This window comes from Haemaphysalis longicornis, unplaced genomic scaffold (genome assembly GCF_048455015.1).
Source record: "Haemaphysalis longicornis isolate Haplotype H1 unplaced genomic scaffold, Haemaphysalis longicornis Haplotype H1 scaffold_8, whole genome shotgun sequence".
Lineage (NCBI taxonomy): Eukaryota > Metazoa > Arthropoda > Arachnida > Ixodida > Ixodidae > Haemaphysalis > Haemaphysalis longicornis.
In genome coordinates this window covers 72447100-72469988 of record NW_027526445.1, presented here as the reverse complement: position 1 = coordinate 72469988, position 22889 = coordinate 72447100, and the positions used below count along the sequence as shown (strand labels likewise).

Genomic DNA, 22889 nt, shown 5'->3' with positions numbered 1-22889 from the left:
TTGCCAAGACCGTGCAATTTAAAAAAATTATTTCTATGTCAGCTGCTCCTATTTTTTTATGTCAGTATGTATGTTGCCAAGACCGTGCAATTTAAAAAAATTATTTCTATGTCAGCTGCTCCTATGTATGCTACCAAGGATATTTTCTGGCATATTTTACCTGTTGAATAAAATGTCACTAAAGTTCCATAAATTTTATTTCATGAGACTGCGTGAAAAATGCATCATTTGATCACTCAGTGTGGCCCGAGCTGCGCTATGGCTGCAAGCAATATACGTAACCATGAAAGTGAGCTTCTACGTCAACACGATTCATATTGGGGAGCAGATATAACAGATTTCAAAGGTGCCTTAGGTTGTGGCAAATAAGAAATAGTAATAAGAAAAGTGCATAAATGTGAAACTGCACATAGCATGGGTATAGTACTAGAACACAATAGCACGAAGCACGTATGAGCCTGATTGGAAAGCACTCATGATCGAAAAATAAACTCCCTGGTAGGTGTTTCTTTCTTTCTTTCTTTCTTTATTTGGTACCCACACCGCCTTTTTAGCATTACAGTGGGGGGGAATAACAAAAAGAAATACATCAACTAGTCACATTGATAACCAAAAAAAAGGTTCCAGAGGCCGCGAGCCCCTTTTCAGATACATTTGTACACACAAGGGGAGAAAAAAAAAAAGATGTGCCATGCTCTTCAGGAACTAATAGTTGTCAGTAACAGCACAAGTGGTACAGAATATCAGCTAGTTTCAATACCTATACAAAGAAAAGGCCACAGCAAGTCGCTCCCTTGCTTTCCATCAGTTGCAGTCGCACAGAAAATATAACACACTGCATCAAGAAAAACACGAGCAAGTAATAGTCAAAAAAGTGAAAGTACAAGGCTGTCCTGTCCTACCATGTCGGGCTACAACGCAGTTCGAGTGTCACGTACACACACACACACGCACATACACAAAAAAAAAACGCTTGTTTTGCATCACAATAAATTCACAGTGAACAAATGTGCATTAGTTCAAAGCTTTCAGCAAACACATGGAAGCGTAAAATGCATCCGCAGACTGTTCCGTAACTATGGGCGCAGGTAACCAATTCCATTGGTGTATTGTTTTCGGAAAAAATGAGTTTAGTGTCTCCCATTTCAAAAACTCTTGACAGTGACTTGCGCTAAACTTAGAGTTCCTAGGAGTCTTACCAATGGCGTACCGGGCTGCAAGGCTTTGTACCCTTTCTAATTTATTAGAAAGTTCGATACGGCGCAAGCGTACTCTAAGATCGACCTTACGTTAGACTTGTACAGCAATTCGCGCATTGCCTGTGGAAAGTTTCTTGTATTGCGCCGCAAAAAACCCAGAGTCCTACAAGCTTTACATACGGTGTAATCGACATTAACACTAGCAGATCAACACTAGTTGATCTGCTAGGCACATCATCACAATCAACACTAGCAGATAAGGGGAGGTAGCAAGTGCATAAAGTTCTGGATGAAGCACCAAAAATAATAGCACCAAAGATGAAGCACCAAAAAACCATCCCTCCCTGGCCTCCTCTAACCTGTATGACAACGTATGTGAGGGGGGACCCGCAGTGGTGGCAACAGGCGTGCAAAGTGGCACCGGCATCCCGAAGTCTACAACACAGCTGGTACACACATGGTACACGCTATGAACACTTTATTTAATACACTCTACTATCAAGTCAAGCAAATACAGCATGAAATTATAGTGAATGATACTTGACATATTTTCAGTACAAAAAAACACTGACAAGAAATGAACAATAGTGACATAACGTACTAACATGGATGATTGGAGTGCCCGTACATCTCCGGAAAAATGAGTGGTTGCCGTGCCTCTCTGTAAATTTGCCCGAAATAAATGCCACACACAAAAGAACCGAAGGCAGGCCTCAGTGCATATGGAAGACACCGGTGCTGCTCATTCTCTTGGGTGTGAAAATGCACCATCAAACCGGAAAGGGAAGAACACATCTAAATGTCGTATGGTCTGCTTTCTGCCGCGGCGTGCGGTGACACAGTGGACTCGGCACAACAGCACTGGGCGCAGAATTGACAAGTAGCGTCCACACAAGATCAAGGCAGCCAATGCCGCACGGAGCACAGATGCTGTGGCTATAGCACTGGTGGCGGTAGTGGCTGCGTATTGTCCTCCATCATCGTTTACTTTTTCCCAAACCTTGAAAGGTGGGACTTCACAAGGGCTGCCTTGTCAATAGAGACAAGTGCGGTTGTCAAATGAGGCGGCTTCACAGGAAGGGCATTTGGAGTTGCACCACTGACGTACTCCTCAAGGAGTGAAAAGAGACGGGCCACATAATCTGCATATCCAAAAGGCACTCATGTCTGTTAGAGAATCAAAGTAACAAGCACAACAAAAAGGTTATCAGAATTGTACTGGGTGCTCCAAAATTGGGGCAAATAAGTGCTACTGTCACAAACTCGGGCGTACGACGCCTAAAAGTATCATATAATTTTTTCATTTTATTGGACAGGGCCTAATTCTTGTTACAGTCGTCCTATTCATTCACTTTTGTTCTATTCGCCCCGAGAAAATGTTGGAACTCTCTCAAACGAAGCAGCGGTAACACGACCACTTGCCGGCAAGAAAATACCAAAATAAAAGCTCCGCCGCTTAGCTTTCACCGAAGCTTCGAGTTCTTTGGAGGGGGCGAGAGTAGCTTTGCCAGTGCTAAGGCGCGCCGATGATTCCAGAAGGCAGAAAGAGGGAAGTTGTGCACTCGACAGCGGCGGGTGCGTTGCGCCCTCTCTCTCCGCGCCAGCGCAGTTATAAAGGGAGAATCTGCGCCGAAGAAAATCAGCTACGTTTGGACGTCGTGATGTGACAACGGCTTCAGCCAGTTTGCGCACCACACCATCGGCGACCCGTGCCCTGGAGGACTCCAACGTACTCCCGGGCCTCAAATCACCGTGATTGTCCCGGACGGCCTGGCCTACGACGAAGCCACGCTTCACAGGTAGCCGAATCACCTCCGACAGCGGTGCATCGTCCGGCCCGGTCGGTGAATATTGTGGGACTCTGTCTCTCGTATGCATCGAACTGTTCATTTTCTTTTTAGTTAGCTTGTCTGCTTCGTAATATCTATTTGTTATTGCTCCTGATGATATCATTTTGTCCAATTTTGAACTGTTTCTCGCACTTGTATTCATTCTAAGTTACCTCTCGTTTACGTTACATGTTCTCGTGCTTGTACAGTGTTTTGCCTGTCCAAATACAAGTCTTTCTTTGTGTTGCTTTCGTTCAGGGCTCGGACTCATTCTTACCGCTCTGGTCGGTGAACGCCGCACATCAGACGGCCACCCCCTTCGTCACCTGTGCTCTGTAGATTCGGTGGGGTTGTTTACTCGCTTGAGTCAACTCCCCACATCTTCTAGCAGCGCACCCAACTAAGGAAACGGTGACAATTTCTGGCGTCCAGAAATTGTCACCGTTTCCTTAGTCACTGTTTCCTTAGTATTAAATGAAGAGTGTAAAACATAGGTATATTAGTTTCTGTACATTTTTTTGGTGAGATTACGCATCATCACCCTGCTACAAAGGGGATACCACTATCAATCATCATCAGCAGCACAAACACGGTTTAGCAAAAAGGAAAACAAAAGTGGTCATGGGGGGGGGGGGGAGTTTTGAAAAGCGCTTTGCAGACCCCTGAAATGCCTTTGTGGACCACCTGAGGTGTACAGAGCCCCATTTTCACTCCGCTGAGCTAGCGTGCTAAATCTGAGGCCAAGATAGGTGATCAAAGAAAATAACCAGCTTTAGTGCGTTCAGCTACTGTTGTGTGCAACTTGTGGGAAATTACTGAAATTTTTATAAGAGGGGCACCAGCTTTCTCCATACCATAGGTGGGCGGTTCCTTGATAGAAGAGGCGGTTGCTTCCCCCTTCCGCGCTTTTGGGTTCTTCACCCTGAAGCGGGGCTCACCGCTGCGTGTCACTGCCTGTCCATTGTCGGCATTCTCATTGTAGTGCAAGGCAGCCAGTGCAGTTCTGCAGTACGTAAAGATGGCACAGTTATGTATATTACATATTCATAGGTCAGCACAAATGCAAATAGTAAGGCCACTGATATCATTATAATGGCCAGAAATCCCAATTGCAAATCCCAACTCCCAACAACGTGAAGGTAGATCTTCCTAAAGGGAGGTCGACTTGATGCATAAACAAAGACAATGACAATAATTTGATATATTTCGATGCCATTTGTATATACCAAGTCTAACTGCAGTGTTGTGTTTTCCTCACGAGTGACGCTAACTGTAAAAAAAAACATGTCTCTGCACCAGAGTATGGTCAGAGATGTAGTCCCTCTATGGGAGAAACTGGATTCGATGATGGTGAAGGGCACCAAATATACTCCATAACATGCCAAGCTTCGAACAACAATGAAGGTTCACTAATAAAATTATTCACACGTTTACCCAGGCATTTTTGCAACAGACTTGCCTTGCAAACATTCCGTGGAAGGAAAAGGCATACGCCTTGGGCGCGAAGCGATTAATGATGGAGTGGAAGGACTCCACGCTGAACGTCTGGAATCGTGGAGACATCTGACGAATGTCATCCAGGAGCCTCTTGCTTGTCACGATGACAGTCAGCTTGTCAAAAGCTTGGGTTCCTATAATAAGTTACAGGTTGAAATGTAAAAGTTACAGGCTGAAATGTAGAGCGCTGCTTGCAAAGCACTTCACTAGCAGCCACATAAAGTACAGCTTACAATTGCAGCAATTGTGTGCTTCCTAGCTTACGAAATGCCTGCAGCGTAATGCACACGTAGGAAACATGGACATTGAAGATCACAAGCCCATGTCAATTGTGGCAAGTGACATTTTGTGCCGTCCATACATTCATTTCCTCTCAGAAATTTACATTATGCGACCATCAGTTTTACGAATGGAATAGCATGTCGCCACAGTTTATCTACCCTTTGCGCTCACGATTACTTTCAACATGGGCTGCAGTTCGTGGTGATCCTGGTGTCCCGACGCCTCGTCTGCACATATTTTGGGTGAGCTGGGAGCTGCCATTTTGGGCAGCCGGTGCGTCACGTGAGTCATGACGGCTTCATGACCCCGCGCGACGCGCCGAACCTGCTCGTCGCGAATGTGTGCGGAGGGCGAGGCGGAAGGAGGACCAGTTCATTGCCTTCTCTCAAGCTGCCCTTTTCCCAACGGCTGGAGGAGACCACCTCTACCACCCCCTTCCCCCCCCCCCCTCGAGCCGACGAGTGGCCCGCGGGAGCGTTCCGTGGGGACTGTAGGGGGGTGCGTAGCACTTTCTCTACGGAAGTTAGCCGGGGTCCTCTGCTATCCTGCACGTTAGCCCACAAGTTGCGTAGCCCTGTTCAATTGGCCTGAGGTGCCAATTTTTGCCTCTCTCCCTCTCCATCCTAAATGGTACAAATACAGCCACTGCCAACCATTAAATTACCACTTAGGTGACCATTCACGGGAGAAAAAAAAGTGTTTCAATAAAAGAAGCATAACAAAAATGCACCTGGAAATATCCACTTTCGTGGTTCAAGGTCACCATGCTGGCACCGCTCGTACTGCAGGCTGTGGCCGTCATGTTTGTCCTGTATGTGGTTCATCATGGACAACCACACAGCCACTGCAAGGTCTCCATTCCCATCTCCACGCTTCACTGAAAAATACAGATGGTTCACAAGGGAGCGTGACCAGGAGCCGATGGCTGTGCAGCTGGTTGATTTGGCAGCTTGCAGAAGCTTCTTGTTCAGTCCTGCAAAATGAAAAAATGACACCAATGCAACCATGAGGGAGGGGTCTCTGTAGAAACAATTTACAATGCTGACCTTTGCACACGTGCCAGGCATCGAACCGATGGTCCACCTCAGGCTTCTCTGTCTTGAAGTACCTGTATTAACGCAGAAACAGAACTAGAAACTGAACTGCTCAAGTCAATATAGCATCTAATAAGTACAACCAGCATTTTAGCAATAACAAAATTACTTCATAAGGAAAAAGCAATGAAACATTACCAAGCTCAAACTACAAATGTCATTGCAAAGCTTGTAATGGTTCCCCAGCATCTTTCTAAGGGTGGACATGAGGAATCATATAGGGGGAAAAACAGCAAAGTACGTTTTTTTTTTCTCTGTGTGCTCTGTGCTTGGGCAGCATTGCAATAGCAGGAAGGGGAGGGGAGAAGAGTGAAGTACTGGGTCTACAAGCAACCCTGTCTGCAAGCTGTGGTACATGCTGGCAACGAACAGGGGAAAAGGAGTCCTGTCATGTCTTTTCAGCTTTCAGCTGCTGTTTTTTTTTTTTTTACAGTTCGGGTCTGAAAAATTTCACGCCTTGCATTTCGATGCATATATTATGCGCACTTCTACAATGAGTGCCAGGAAAGTTTTGTCTAGACCTATGAAATGTAGGAGTCAGTGGCGTAGCCAATGGGGGGGTTTGCAGGGTTCAACCCCCCCATTTTCACTGAACCCCCTCCCCCCTCCTCACTCCGTAGTTTTTAAGGAACCATATTCTGCCCACAGCGCCGCACATTGTGCCTCCTTTTCACCAAATTGGCGAACTAGGCCCGTAGCAAGTTGAAGTTATGAATGACGGCGATTTTCTTGCTACTTTCGGGACCACCGAAAGAAAAGAAAAAAAAAAAAAAAAAGACTGGAAGCAATGTGCTGCTTGCTTCCGCGGCGCGTTTCGCCCCTCTATCTACCACGACTATTCCACTCGGTACAAGCCTTGTTGATCGGCCATCACGGGCCTGGGAAAAATTCCTCGCAAGGTCTCTGCCAGGGTTTACGTGGATGAGTCACCTGAAGGCACGCGGCGTAACCAGGGGGGCTGACCGGGCTTCAGCCCCCCACCCCCCCCCCACCCCCCCCCCACCCCCCCCCCCCCCCCCACCTCCCCGAAATTTTTCCAGCCCGCGCCATGCTGCCTGTTATGCCTAAAGCCCTATAGATACAGGGGCTTTAGTTAAGCCCAGTACATCGCCTGTGAACAAAGGCGCAAAACCTTCATACGTGAAACTATTAAAAACATTCACGACTCAATACTTGTTTTAACGCATTGGTGCTTACACAAAACGAAGCGCCCACGTCAGGACAATTGCGGAGGGGTGCAGCTCCAAAAGCGGTGGCACCTTCGGGTAAGCTCAGCCCACGGGACGCTAAAGGGAGCATTGTGTCCCTTTGTGTGTGGCATGTCGCCACACAGAGAATAATTGGCCGGCTGAGTCGGCTGAGTGGCCCAGAAATAGACATTTTAATATTGCTTATAGTTTCGAATATGCAAGCACAGGTGGAATTACTACGTACAGAAGTTGGTGTTGCAATGCTTTTTTATGCATGATGGTCCCCACAGCATTCACATAATTTTGTGAAGATCAGTGTATAAGTGAGTGGTTTGGTCTACTTTTTTTTTTCATTTTTATTTTTTACTTTCATTTCTATTTAACAACACTTACTTGCGCACTTGTGGATGTCGGTCTGTCACCGCTTCGGTGACCCGCACACCGCTTTCTTCAAGGGCGGTTAGAGCCCTTTTCAGGCCCTCAAGTTCCATATGGCTGCTTGAAGCCACCTCGTTGCTCTAGAAACGAATGAAAATGCGTAATGTGAATACAGTCTACGCCCATCACAACGGACCCTGTTAATCCAGAAAAGAACGTCCGCTGTAGCCGAAGTATGCAGAATCCAACCCCCCCTCCCCGGGGGGGAGAGGGGGAGGAGGGGGGATATATGAGCGCAGAAGTGGGTACTTTGACTGGTATTGCATATACATACTATAGACGCTTTGTTCTCTCTACACACCTGCAGCACCTACGCAAAGTGTAAGCGCGAGGGCAAAGAATCACCTAAAGACCGTTTCTAAAGCTTAGCACCGGCACCTGGAAAAGGAAAAAGCCTAGCGCATGCGGTCAAGTGTATAAAGACGCATGATAAACTGAGAAAATAAAGCAAGACTATAACCAGGAGCAATTATTAACCAGCTATACAAATCAGTCGTGGCCACCAGAATTAGCTAAGCTCTTTCAAACCCCTTTGTGATGAGGAAGGTTTACCCGAAACCGTTTGTCAAACAAATCTGATCTCTGCCTGACGTTCTCCCAAAGCAGCTTCCGCATTTTTTATGATTTTAGTCTGGTCATTGAAGCAGCTTATACGAAATAATCTGATGAAGGACAGCTGTGAAATCAGAAGTTGGACAGTTAGACTGCGCACGGCTACCGGAAGATTGCACACAATGGATGGGAACCAACCCTCTACTTAATACATTTCTTACCTTTTTCACCAAACGGAACGGGAACGATGCATGCATATGAATAAGGTTCGAACTTCACTGAACCCGACTTCTTTATTGCATAAAAATACTGACAAGGGCAGACTTGACTCCAGGTGGACCACTTAGCGTATTCGATAGCGCTGTTGTTCAATCTCACCGGAGTCGCGTTTATCAGCAGCGGCCTTATTCTAGACGGCCGAGCGGACTGTCTGCTTAGACAGGCCTGTACTTCTAGCGATGTCGGCCTGTTTTTCCCCTTTTTCTACAGCGTTAATTATGCTCAATTTATCCAACAGTGAAATCAGCTACCCTGCTGCGCATGACGCTAGTCGCAAAAAAACAAAAAACAAGGCCACTGGCACTGGCTTGGCTGCACCAACGATCCTGCTGCCAATGATGTTGTCAGACATAACAGTTTTCTTGCCAAACTATACAAATAAAAAGCATATCGGGTGCCAGCCCCATGGAAGTTAGCTATCAGTCGAAACGATTTTTGCCTAAAGTTTAGTCTGTTGTAGCCGATAGTCTGCTCTAGTAGGGTCCGTCATGAGTGGAGTGGACTCTAAAATGCATGGGGACCAAACAAAGAAACGGTCTGTTGTAACCAGAAGACCGTTATTGCCAGATCCGCTGTAACGAGCGTAGACTGTAATTAAATGTGCCTACTACATGAAACAAACAGAGATGGGTGGCTGACAGAAAACAGGAGGGCCCGCCATGTGCACCATAATTACATGTGCAATGCAGATGACTGACATGAACCTGAAGCAAGCAGTAAAGCAAGCAGCAGTAAATGAGATCAAATTATGGCTGTAGAAATAAGTACAGTGAATGTGGAACCAAGCAAGATTCTGTGCATAATAGGGATCAGTTGTAAGAGATATTTGTCGCGAGTTATCATAGCCAACCGACATAATTACATAATAAAAAGTGATGAAGCTGTGCTGCAAGGAATTTCTGGTAAGTTGCAGCCACAATGAATGCTATAAAAGGACATTTTTCTATAAAAGGACAGAGTGGCACTATAAGCAGAAAATATTGACAAAAAGTATGTCTCCACTGATTGATGTAAGTGTATTACTGCACCCTCACCTGCACAAGCTGAATGTTGATTATTCTGTTTATGCTGGTCTCCAGGAGTGTGTAGACACCATATTTAGCACTATAGCCGGGAGAGTCAGCACGACTGTCTCCTGCCACCCTTGCGGTCCCTCCATTGGCCACCAGACTGCGCAGGAGTTCACCTTTTTCATCCTCCCAGACCTGAAATCAGCACATAAGTTCTTTATTGAAAGCATGTCTTTGAACATACAATATACGTAGTCATGAAATATACAAATAGTCATGATACATAGTGCCACTTTCACCTAACAGTGGGGCAAATGGGTTAGTCGATATGGGGAGCGTGTGACCCCTAAAAAGGGCACGCTGCTCCGCCGTGCCAGTACCACCATCGGCCGGGCCAGCGTCCCGTGGTGGGACAGGCGTGCTGCAGCCATCTACTGGACTGGCATTCGTGAAGGTGAACAATGTAATCCAGTGAGCTGAATTTCATGTATTCACAGCTCAAAATTTTTTACTGGCAAAAAATGGGGTAAAAACGTGACGTTTCCCAAGGGCAAGTGCATTTTTGCTTCTATACGCTTTACGCTTCAATGCTTCTTTACGACTGTTCGTATGCTTGCTGTTACGCCTAGTGCACTGCTTTCGGGCAAAACAAAACGCGATAAACAGGCACCAGGACTGGTAAAAGCTGCTATGTTGAAATGCATTTTCCTGTTTCACGTGAATAATTTCCAGCAACGAGTTCACTTAACTAAGCCGTCCATTTTCATGTTCAACAAATAGTTCTTGTATTTAATTTAGGTAGCCGCAGCAAGCAGCAGAAAAAACACATCCCATTCGAAAAACCCCTACGCTACTGATCCAGCACAGTTATATTTGAGCCAAAAATAAAGAGACTCCCAGTGAGGTATCAATTTGAAATACTAAAAAAAAAGCGCACAGCAGCATGTAGGTGTCGATCATAATATGTTTAGGTGCAGTAAGTGGCAGGCAGCGGTGGTGGCTAAAAAAAATTTCACACAGTGCACATGAAAAGAAGGCGCCACAAAGAAAAAGCTATAGGTAAAAAGATTCCAAGGCGCAAAGTGTGTTAAAAAGCAAAAACACCTGTCTGTTCGAGATTTCGGCGCTGTTAGAGGTTAAACGCCATAATCAACCAAATCAGTGAAAAGCGTTCCCTGACAAATACCAAAGAAACGACTGGATCCCCTGCCTTCAGCTTTCCCAGGCATTTTTCACTATGTCAGAGGCAAAATCATAGGTACATATCTTGCATGAGGGAAATCTTGTGTCTATCGATTGTCTACCACCAACTAAATGTGCGCTGATAATCTTATCCTCTTTGCTGGCTGCCATTAGGTTTTATCGGCCCAATGTTAACAAAGGAACAATTTCCATTCATCCTCCACGTGTGCACATACAACAAAATGTAAACAAGCATTACGTGAGGCACATAGGATATTGCTTGTGTTTGCTAGGCATGAAGGGGCGAACAAGCTAAAAATCGAAAGAGCTTCATTTCTAGAGGAGAAGTAGCAAAAGCATTAGCACAGTCCACAACATAAATATTCTTGCGCACACCATGAAGCCACCGTCACAGCATAACTACACCAATGACGTCTGTTTTGCAGCCCAATGCATACTCTAGAAAGCACCTTCGTGACGGCACAGCAGTATTGTTCCACGGTCCGTATATTCTACAAGCCCCTCCACCCCCGACAGATTCTGCTTCTGTGCATATGTGTAATACAGAAATTTCATTACCTTGTACACCGTGGGAAGCAGCAACTTCTTCTGCAAGCGATGGTAGGACCGTTCGCTGAAGCAAGCAATGCCTGCGTTGTTCAAAAAACGGAGGGACTGTTTTGTGCTTCCGCCCGTGAACAGAACAGCAGCAGCCAGCGTGATGTCGCCCAAAGCACGCTTGCCCTTCTTCGGCTGACTGTGCCATGTGATGATGTGGTTCTCCTGGCACGTTGTTGTGATCGTCGCAAGGGAACCTTTCACCTGCAAAAAGTATCCAGTACACCATTCACATAGACGCACATTGCAATGATCTGTTCATATGCATTTGCTATCATAGCAGTAAAAACACGAGAGGGGTGGGAAGGTCGTCAAGGCCATGACCTACTATAATTTCGAAAAGGCTACTGGTCCCATTTAAATGCATACATATCGAGTGAAGATTATGTGTCAGCAATTTCACACAATTTTGTTCAGTGTTACACCTGTGGAAAAGACCATTGGGTCGTTGTCAGCTGATATAGCACCATTTCAGTTCCGTTTTCAACTTTATGCATGTTTTCCCGCATCGCGTGCTTGTCCCAAATACTCTGCTGGCCGTCAATGGAAATTCAGTCATAGACAAGATGCTCTGACATTACGTGGGGGCAAATTCGTGCCTCTGATAATGTCAAACCGCCAGATTTCTTCCATGGAACCACCCGAAATTGCACATTTTGAAATGGAGGTTGGGCTTCATCGCGTGGAACGAGACACCTGCTAACATTTTTATTTATATCTGACAAACTGTTCCGCGCAAGTCGACATTTTTTCTAGGGCGTGTTTTTGAAATATTTCCCTACAAAATGTATATTCTAATTTTTTCTACTAACGATGGTCTGTAATACACAACCCCCTTTTCGTCATTTCCTTCGACAACTCGACAAAACTTTTGATTTTAATATTTTTTTTTACAACTATGATGTACGAAAACATTTCAAAACTGGTGTTATTGGAAAAGACGTTAAATATTCTGCATTTTGTGTTTTCATGATTAGTGCCTAACCAATTTTTTTTTTGGCAGAAAAAAATGTTTTGTTGGACCCCTAAGGGTTGGTCAATTTCCCGCGGTCAAGAAAGAGTTAAGAAAGCTCTGAGCGAGATGGGTATCGGTGGCTTTATTGAAAGAGAGATGGCTACATGGCCACAAAAAACCATTACCAGTGTAGCCTGTACACTAGAGCTTTCTTGGCCAGTGCACCACACAGCTGACGCAGTGGCCAATGGCAGACAAAAATAGAAAATATACATGATGTAGGTGGTTGTCGGTTGCTGACACAAAATTCAAGTTGCTGGAAATGTCTTGTGCCCTCCATTTCGAGCTCAGTCATGCAGCAAAAGCTATAAAGTCAATTTTTATGTATGTGATAACAGCAATTTGCCATTCATAAGTTGCCTATTTAATGTGTGATGTCCGCACAAACCTACGTTAGAAGTTACTACGCCTTAAAATTTTTTGCCGGTACTCAACCTTGATGTAACGACACCATAAATTCGTTATACCATGATTTCTACCACGACGTGGTGTTGGGGTTTTCAGCATTAGGAAAAACACCAAAGCTTCCCAGTCAATGTGTGGGGATAGTTTCTTATTATTAGTTGACTGCTGTCTGAAAAGAATGCAGGCTTCCAAGTGTAATGCCACCAACCACGTCTGCAATGAAGGGAACAAGGCATGTTGCTCTGCACTTGCAGCAGACGGAAGCACGATCATTGAGATGAGCAATGGTGGAATCTAGAAAAGCAAACATATGCTTTTTCATCTCTGGACATATATATAAGTCGCACTACTTTTGGTACACAACATAATTTTCAAGACTGGCTTGTTTGGTTCCGAAACAATGTTATGAAAGCTAGTAGGCATGTTGCCGTAAACAACCACCTCTAAGAATGGTAGTCAACGAGCCATGTGGTACGAATCTGTGAGCACAACAGTGAGCAAGAAACGAGGCTCTGTCTCTGCATTTCTCTTCTGTCCCATTTCATTGCATGCTGCTTTATGCTTCTCAAAGTCTTCAAGATCAAAATTTGGCTCCTATGTGTGGGTGGCCTCGCAATGCATGGCCACAACAAATGGCGCAACAGTGATTAAAATTGGGAAATAAAGTGATGTGTTACCTCAAGGATTTCGTTAAATTGACATTTGTTATACCATGGTTTGACTGCATTACCATTGCCTTCATTTTTAAACCCATCTGCTAACAACAGCATAATGTGTTAGAGGGATAGAAATGTAACCACACCTGTAGTGAACATTCAGCAGGGAGGCCACATGTCTGGCACATCTGGAAAACCTTCAGCAGGCATTCCTCGTACACGATGAATTTCCTATTAGCAGGAGGTGCACCTACGGATCTGTTAAAAATAAGGTTGATTGAAACACAGTAAACATACTTTTCTCAGGGCACTGCATGGTTTTGGGTGAAATTGCTGCTAAAGTCGGCAAGTGATTTCACGCAACCACCATGCTGTGAAATTAACTGTATAAATTATCGAGTACCGTACTTACCCGATTCTAACGCGCCCTCGATTTTCCTGGCAAAAAAAAAACAAAAAAACTTGCACCTCCGATTGTGACGCGCACGGGACTTTGTGACCCAGACAAACGAATGCGAGAGAAACGGGCGATTTATTTCCCGAAGTAACCTCACTCATCTCACTCCTCGTCGCTCTCCGCTGACCACAACATCTCGGCCTCAGTGCCTTCATGCGCGTTCGCGATGCCACACTTCTGAACGAACGTTCAACCATGGTCAATGGGATCGTGACCCACGCCTCGCATGCCCATCCCGAGAGCTTCTCCAGAGGTGCGCGCTTCAGCCGACCACTCGTTTTGAACGCGTGGGAGCTGCTGCTGCCATTGCTGTTATCAAGCGCACAAGTGAAACGATTTGACGATTTGTGTGAACGGCGATGGAAAAGCCTAGGGGCCTAGGCTTGCTGCGTCTAAAAAATCGTTACTAAAAGCTTTGGCGCCATCTTGAGATAACGATGGCGATGGGTGGGATGAAATTTCCACTGTTTCGGCAGTTTCGGTTTTGTATCTGATTCCAACGCGCATGCGATTTTTCGGCCTATTTTTTCGGAAGAAAAGTGCGCGTTAGAATCGGTAAATCGGTAAAGACAAGTACCGTATTTATTCGAATATAGGTCGACCTTTTTTTTCCGAAAATGTGCTTAAAAATTGAGGGTCGACCTATAATCGTGACCGAAGAACCTCGACCTATAGTTGTGATCAAAAATGGCGAGCGCACCGAGCGATCCGTTTCTCCGTCGCGCCCGGCGCTCTTCAATTTGAGGCGGCAGCGCGGAGCATCTAGAACAAAGACAGGCAAGAAAATAAGGGAAAACATAACAAAACAATCAGCGTAAGAAAACCACCCACAGTCACTGCCGGCCATGGAGGCTGCCGGCTATCGCGCATTACCTGCGGCCGAACTATAGTGCCTAGTATATTCTAGGCACTATAAGCGAGCTGACGTATTGGCTAGAGAGCCAGATTGGCTTGGCTTGGTGTCTTCGGAGCCGTGGTAGCGGCTAGCGCGAGGTGGGGGTAAAGGTGACTTTCGCCACCTAGCGTAGCCACCTCGTGAACGGAACGGCGTTGCCTGCTTCGCTCGCTGTCTCTACTATCTCCCGTTCTCCGTTTCATGTGCTTTCTTTGTGTTTGCTTCGTTGTGATTTCCGCACATAACGTTTTTCTCGTGCGCATTTCGCGATGTCACGTCGGACTTTAAGCGGCGGGTGATCCTGTTTGCTGAGAACTTGAACAACTGCGCCGCTCAGCGAGAGTTAGACGTTAATGAAAAGCTGATCAGGGGATGGCGGAAACAGCGGGACGAACTTTTTGCTTGTAGGGGACTGCGTCGTGCGTTTCGTGGCCCTACAATTGGAAGGCACGATGCTCTCGAGAAAAAACTCCGGCTGCCCGTGGAAGAGGAGCGTGCGATATTCAGACCAAAGCTCAACAGTTAGCGCTGCGAGGCAGGATTGGCCGTTCAGCCTTCAAAGCCAGTCGGGGGCGGGGGTGGGTAATGAACTGCGGCGCAAGTTCCGACGACGACGCAGTGTGTGGCTCCAACCAGTGAGGTGACCGCGTTGTAAATAAATGGGAGTTTTAAAAAGTTTCCTCAAGTTTTTTCTTAAAAGTATGGGTCGACCTATAATCGAATATATTTTTTTTTTCGGCGACTTCAATTTTTAGGGGGTCGACCTATAGTCGTGCTCGACCTATTTTCGAATAAATACGGTAACCGCTGAAGGTGCTGCAAGCAGTAGAAAGCGTTTTCTTGCTATCTATAACACGTGTTGCACAAGGTAATGTTTCGACAACTGCAAGCCAATATGCACACTTTCCAAGCCCATATTGCAAGCGTACAATGTCTCTCTTGTTGACAACTGACTACATTGTTACTAAAAAAAAATAGGCACCTCAGCAATAAAACTTCGACCAATTTCTAACTGTGCCAAAGAGACAATTTCGCTATGAGGCACTGCATACAGGGAGACCCACGTTATGTTTGACAAGCTAAGGTTCTTGGACGTGCCACAAAATGACGGCATACAAGCATTATCCTAATTCATTACATCGAAATTGAACCGCCACAGACCAGATTTTGTTTTGCAATATCATGCATGACAGCACAGGACCACATACCTAGGAGTCAGAGTCAGCACAGTGGGTATATGCCCAAGACGTGAATTGTCTGACTGCCACAGTCTGTGGTTTTTGAGGACTTTGTCAAGCGAAATGTGTGGTGATGAGGAGTAGTTGGTATGAACCTTTGCTTTTTGTGCCCATTTATTGACCTTGTATAAAGCAGCTTTTTGGCTTGTTTTGGGATAGCAAAAGCCTATTATGTTGTGATTTACTCCACCCAATACACATTCAAATACACATTCAAGCATGAAAATAAAACGTCGTGCCACTTACGCGCATGTGGTGTTCAATGTGGGTTCATATGTTTTGTCCAGGGGATCATCAATGTGAGTGAAAGATGGCTCAGAGCGTAAAGGTGTTGAGCACCGCTGCTGCATTTCCTCCATCAATAGTATATCAGGTAACTCCAAGTCGGTCTGGCATGCTGAAAGTACAGTAGCATGCTAGTATGTTTAGGAAGCCACACTGACACCTAAAAAAACATGAAATGTTCCCCAACGGGTTGCAATTCTAGAATTCAGAATGATCGATATGAATACATATCGCAGTATCACGAGAGGCACTCACCCATTTCCTTCACTGTTCGGGTTGTTTGAACCTTGGCAGCTTTTGTGTGAGCCTTCAGCACCACCTGAGTTGCCTTAGAAGAAACTTGAACAATGCACTGGCTCTCTGCATCCACCTTTACTTGTCCTGTGGAAACAAATATCGAGCTGTTTGTCTTCAAGTCAAGTTTTTACATGCTGTCGGTGCATTATCCTTATAGACCTTTATAACTGGTAATGATGTGTTATTTTTGACACATGTACTGAATGAAACTGTCATGTTTTTAAAAGCAGCAGTGGTTAGTTAGTAATGGCCCACTTACCCATTTATACTTATTCGATGGTGTTAGCTTATTCTGATCCACAATACATATCAGTACACTGTGGTTGAGATATATTGAAATGCACAGAAATTTTTCAAGTGCAGGAACCCTGCATTTGTGTGATAATTTTGGTGTGCCCCAGCATGCTGTCACCCGTTTCTATTTTCGCAACGCTCGTTTACTCACGCGGTGCTACTCGAATTTATTGATACTTCGAAACATCACTTCATGAAGTACCATATATTGCCGGGACCACGGCCACTTTCGATCGCGATACAGCCGGGGCCTTCTGAAACACGATCGGCAGTATGCCGCAGTCTGTTACAGCCAAACGTGTACGTGGCGTTCTATTAACAACACCGCAAGTGCAAGCGCGCCATGCGATATCCTAGCTCCGTACTTCACGGCCGAAAGTGGAGTCGTTACACGCACCGGGATAACAATAATACCCACCTGCTGCCTTCTCGACTTCGTTCACCTCACAATCAGCGCTGGGGCCCGCCCAAATCGTAGGGGATGCAGCATCCTCAGGGTGCATGTCAGCGAGAGCCTGCACGATATTGGGCGTCATTACATATTTGTGACACCAAACACATGCAAGCAGAACGTAAGCAATACGAACCTCTAGCCGAGGACGCTTGGATAGCGAAGAATGCTCCGAATCAGGGCCCACGAAGTTGTAAATAGACGGCACGGCATCAGGCTCAAGACAGCAACGCGGACGGGGTAGCAGCACGTTCGGGAGGTCCTGTTTGTAGCACGCCGGCTCGAAATGGAGCGAGCAGATCCGACTGCTCTTCCGTGGGGTCCACTCTGTGCGTCCCGCAGCACCGCGCACAAACTCTATCCACTTTTGGCGGCGAGGGCCATCGCCCAGCGGAAATCTGTGCATGCTTGCACCCGAACCTGTATGCGATGGACAGAAGTCCACGGAGCACCGTACCCCCGACATGGTGCCACAAAGTAAACACGGGCAGTGCGTAAACTACACCAGCGCACGTAAACACGCGCGACGCCGCCGCGCAATGCAAACTGGGCAAACTGCGCAGTGCGGGAGCGGGAGAAACCCGTGACGTCTTCGGATTTGGCTTATTTTTAAAAAATCCACGTAATGTCGATGGCGCGAGGTCCTCCGCCGGCTGCTCGGTTGCGTTTCGCTCACTTTAAAATTGATTTTAAATATGTTCTAGGCTGTATTTTCCGCTGAAATTTTGCAGACGATGTATGTGCGTTCTCAACAATCTATCTCCGACGTTATCTCGCCTTCAAAATTTTGTGTCAGTGCCCCTTTAACTTGGCAGTTGACCCGTAAATGTTGTGATTCTGCGCAAATTCCCAAAGAATTTTCCGCTTCCTGCGCACTTTTTCCGAGAAATCCTCCGAGATACTAATTTCACTCCCTTTAAGTTTGTTAGCATTTACCAAGACGTCAGGTTTCTGTTTGAAAAATGCAAAATTAGCAATTAGTGGGCGTATTTTTCCTGCGCGATACTTTCCGAGTCTGTGGGCTCTTTCTATTTGTACAGGGCCGATCCCGAGCTTCGTCACAACGTTTAATACTTGTTTTTCAGATTCAGCGGGTGGCTCGAAGGCCTGCGTGTCAGATACACCATAAAAAAATCAGATTACAACGTCGACTTCAATTTTCTATATCATCAATCTTTTCGAGTACAACCCTCATTGAAGCGCTTGTGTCCTCGCACCTCTTCCTGCAATTGGTAACTGCAGCTTTCATGTCGTCCAACTGAAGCATGCACTTCTCAAGCGACTCAATACGCTTATTTAGCTCAGCTATCGCAATTCTGCTTTCATGTTGCCCAGCTTCGATAGTTTCCAGTTTTGTTTTGATTTCAGTCTGTCCTTTTAAAAGTAGTTCCAAAGTTTCTTCCACGGTTGGTCCGGGGTTCAATTCCACATCACCACATAAAATCAGTGACGAAAAATAGAACGCATAACTACGAAGTAACACGAAACGTCGGCGTACACGACAAGGCGCGGAGCGTGTTGACAACTTCGCAAATACAATATGGGATGGATCCGGCAGAACTACGAGATGTACACGAGACGACTCGTCAAAACAGTGACTAACCTGCAGAAGCAGAAGAAAATGCATGAAACGCGGCATCGTCGCTCCGGTTCCACGCCCCGGTTCCACGCCGGTTCTACGCCGGTTCTACGCATTGCTGCTGTCCCAAAGGTCGCAGCTTTGATCCCGGCCGTGGTGGCCGGTTTTCAGACGGAGACACAAAGCGAAAAACCCCGCGTATCGAGGTTTTGGCGCACGTCAAAGATATCTAAGTGCTAAAAATAATTCCGGAGCTCTCAATTATGGCGCGCCTCATAGTCCAGGTATTCCTTCGGCGCGTTAAAGCCCAAAATTAATCAAATGAGCGCTTGTGCGTCCAATGCCGAAATTCCAGTAAAAGCCTCCTCTGATTTCTGAATTTCTAGCTCTTTATTGGCACGGTGTTTATTTCTGGTGGGTCACAAAGCATTGTCCTAGTGTTCTCAGCGACTTACTTAACTAGGGCTAAAGAGAAAAAAGTGACACTGAGTCCCCATACTGCCAGTTGGTTTGTCTTCAGTTCTCTCGCCCTCTTTGCGCCTCAGCATGTCTCGGGTTTTCAGCCGACAAGCTACCATTTTTTTCGGCTCTGGCCGCCTGTTCTTTATTTTCAGTGATCCCTATTTCATGGTGCTGTCACCGCCGTACGCCTAGTAAGAACTGCGCTTCCAGAGACGGCTTTCAATACAAGGTTGAGTATAGACATAGTCTCCTCCTGTTCCGGTGACCTTGTTCCCTCGAAATTGATGTGCTTTCACTTCTTCTATTTCAACGCGTGTTTGGGGCTCGAGGAGCTAAACAAGTACCACAGAATAGTGCCGGCTGAATAATGAGTTCTGTTTGGTCACGCAGTAGTCTTCTCGGGCGATTCAAGACAGAGGGGTCAGCGGCTACCCAACTGGGTCAGTGCTCGTGGCTTCCCAGCTCCTCTGTCGAGGCCTCAGTTTCACCATCAAGCCTCCTCCCCCCCCCACCCTCTGTCCATTCATATAACACTAATCTTTTCAAAGTTCTTGACCGGATATTTCTCTAAGATGCGAAAATTGCGACAACTCGGTCAGAGTAGGAATCAAGTGCACATCGCGTGACTAGAAAAACTGGGGACACACAAGACTTCAGATCACGTGATGATGAGCCTTGGTGCAAGCTGTACATTTGACAATACCAATGTGAGTACACCGAACACATGTATATTGCACGGGGGTTATAATTGCTAATTTAGTGGCAAATATTGTAATACGAGAAACTGGAATATACATGCTGGAGAGCTGTCAGTGAATACGCAAAAAATTTCTCTTCATACTCAAGAAACCACTGATACCTCTGCGACGTCCCAAAGACATCTGAATGCCAGTGTCACGGCAATACTATATCTATTAGACGTTCCAAGTGCATAAAATTTTTTGACAAAAAACGTGGATGGTAGGAATTCAGTGCTGGTACTTTATTTTCGGACGTTATGTAGATGTATATTTCAGACGTAGACGCTATTTAGTCATATCTTACCGGCGTACCTTAGACTTTCTTGATATATTTTAGTTTGTAATTTTGTGCAGAAGTACTTTAGTACTTTAGATATTTCTGCTATACTTTATTTGCCAGCTCCCTTTAGACGTACCCTTGTAAGAGTTATAGAGATGTCGGTAAGTGAACGTGTGACTTTTCTGACACATGAAGGCTTCTTTTTCAGAACATATAAATGCGGAGGCCGCAATAAATCAATTTCGCTCCATTACACGTGCCGGAAAAAATTGAAACTCAGAGCTGCCTTTCTTTAATGAAGCCACTTTTTATTTAGTCGTTCTACCTGCGCAGTGAAATACAACCCGTGGCTTTACAAATCACCCGGAATAGTGCGCATCCATATGCAATAAACCCAAGTTAATTCGGATATCAAGGGGGTAGAAAAGAATTGGCTCCAATCCACGCTGTGAAGTTGGTTAAAAAGCAAAGCCGGGCTACTGCGGTGGCGTCTGCCATCGCTGTAGCCCGGCCGTGCGTCAGCGGAAAGAAAACGGAGAGGAGCGTCTTTCGAAGGGTGAGACAGTGGAACCTAGCCATCCTCTTGTGCTAGCTAGGGGCTACACCACCGCGCGACACAAGCGCAGACACTAAAATAATTCAGCATGTGAGCTTAGTGATTTCCAGTTATACCGTTTTGAACTAATTACTTTAGTAAGTGTGAGAATTGCGAGAAAGCTGAAGGAACTTTTATAATCGCTAGTTATCAGAACCAGTTGCTCCTCTCGCCTTTTGTAATATCTCTTAAAACACAACCGAATTGCTATTCACCAATATAGAAAACGGAGTCCCATTCGTGGCAAGTAGTGCACAAAAGGTAGCGTTCCTCTAACGCCCAGATGTCTGCATGTGGTCTCTACATTTTGGTTTTCTCACCCTGCAAACCCATCCTTAACGCATCTTTGCCGTATGACCACTTAATTCCGTCGGGTCCGGGTTACCCAGGAGGCACTGCCGAACACATTAATCAAGCCGTACGAAGGAAACACGCAATGGACGCGAAGCTGCGCCAAAACAGGCCCAAAACAACTGTCGCTAAAGCAGACGACAAAGCCATGCGGCCGGTGCGCCCGCCGGTGTGAGCAGGCACCTATGCGTGGGGAACGCTGGGGAAGCCTTCCCCGCGCCATCTAAAGTGTACTCCGCGTGTGAAAAGCACCCTCCCCATTCTCAGCCGCGTTAGGAGTTTCTTCTTGGGAGTCCGAATTATCCGAATGTCAAATTATCGAATGACTAACAAAAACGCACATTTTCAATTCCTTTATTCCATACCTTTACTTTGAGAAGTAGTCCATGATGCTTGCTTGTTTTTTTTTGTTTTGTTTTTTTTTGTGGACAGCTGAGTTTGCGGGCATGCGACAATCACTCTAGCGCAAGCGTATTGCCTGGAACATCGTAGCAAAATTCTTCGAGAACAACAAGAGCGTCCGCGGCTTCTTTTGCGGAACGATGCACCGGGTGTAGCAGATCGCACAGGACTACTTCGTCGGACCCCTCGTCTGCCACACCGAGGGCAGCGATGAGATCTCGTCATCGGTCAACTGACCGGTGACGACAACGCCGTCAATTGCAACTTAGTCGGCAAGCTGCACTTCGGATGAAATGAGGCCAACGAATGCCGTATCGTCATCCTTTTCTGGCGCTGCGGGCTCCGGGCTGTACGTGTTCCGGGATTTCAGAAGCCTCGGGCTGCACGAATCCACTGTGGCTGAAATAGTTCGCCGCAACGTGGGCTGGTATATGCCACACGTGCGCCGACTCGTTTCATCTGCGCCGTCCTTGACTTGTCTCCAATCCGAAAAAACACGTGCGTGTGAAATTTTTGCTGGAATTAGCGAATGTTTGTTGCCATAGGGCTATGTACATTTTTGAAAGGAGGGTGTGGGAATGACGAATTGTCCAAATTTTCGAATTAACGGGGGTCGAATGAAAAATGATCCTACTGTATTATAATTCGAGTAAAAAATTCCGAAGTTTTCGTGAAAATAGCGTTTATAAACTTCAAAAACGTTGTTTTTCTCTAAAAATGGCCTGCCATGTCTAAGACAAAATGCGACCACATTCAGCGGCTGCTCTAGCCCATTTGAAAAAGATATAAAGAAATCAGTTCTTTAAGTTCTAGAATTAGCTGCCATTCAAGGTTGGAAGCTTTTTTATAGTACTTCGTCGAATTAAAAAAAGACAAATACGACTCCGAGCGTTTCTTGCTTTCGTCAAGTCTATTTCAGTCCTCAGCACTCGGTATCATAACTCAAAACACTATCTTGGAAGGCGTGTTGTGTTTGAAGTTGCACCATGAGCGTTTTAAAGTGACCTAACTCTGTACTACCGTTAAGCTTGTTCCTACTATTAAACCATTTGACAGCACACACTCATATTCAAGAGGTGGCAAGCAAGATGTTATGGTCAGGGAGGTTGTTGATGATGATGATACCATCAATGTTTTTGGCACGTACTCTTTAAGGGGGTGTAGCCAGGGCTAAGTCACTGATAGTAGTGCGATAGAACTTTGAACTACTAATTTATTTCCTGAAAAAAGGAGGCTGAAAAATGAAAGTTGGATGATTGAAGAACCAATGACCCATTAATTATGCCTTCTCGAGCAATTCAATCGACCTGTTGCAGA

At 45.8% G+C, this 22889-nt stretch overlaps 1 protein-coding gene across 5 annotated transcripts; it reads right to left on the bottom strand.

Annotated features, from left to right (window-relative positions):
* Window positions 1–8: 8 nt before the first annotated feature.
* On the bottom strand, window positions 9–17966 carry LOC144150078 (uncharacterized). 5 transcript variants are annotated; one of them, XM_077681890.1, is made up of 13 exons: window positions 17300–17966; window positions 17131–17227; window positions 16377–16502; window positions 16083–16233; window positions 13393–13504; window positions 11132–11374; window positions 9395–9565; window positions 7485–7609; window positions 5854–5915; window positions 5538–5780; window positions 4488–4659; window positions 3883–4031; window positions 120–2341 (listed from the first exon to the last, which is right to left on the bottom strand). In XM_077681890.1, exons 1-13 carry the CDS (start codon window positions 17627–17629, stop codon window positions 2184–2186), a joined length of 2139 nt encoding a protein of 712 aa, XP_077538016.1. In that variant the 5' UTR covers window positions 17630–17966; the 3' UTR covers window positions 120–2183. The 5 variants fall into 5 exon arrangements, 4 of the variants coding, with proteins under 4 accessions (XP_077538015.1, XP_077538016.1, XP_077538014.1 ...); XM_077681889.1 differs by having other exon boundaries at window positions 9–2341; window positions 13393–13477; window positions 17131–17966; XM_077681888.1 differs by having other exon boundaries at window positions 17131–17966.
* Window positions 17967–22889: the final 4923 nt, after the last annotated feature.

Bases quoted from the DNA above. Each gene is read 5' to 3' on its own strand.
- LOC144150078 (XM_077681888.1), bottom strand. From the start codon at position 17,629: ATGTCGGGGGTACGGTGCTCCGTGGACTTCTGTCCATCGCATACAGGT. The intron at 5,916-7,484 runs GTAAGTGTTGTT...GCGTTAATACAG, and splicing joins CGACATCCACAAGTGCGCAA to GTACTTCAAGACAGAGAAGC. The intron at 2,342-3,882 runs GTATGGAGAAAG...TTGGATATGCAG, and splicing joins CAAGGAACCGCCCACCTATG to ATTATGTGGCCCGTCTCTTT.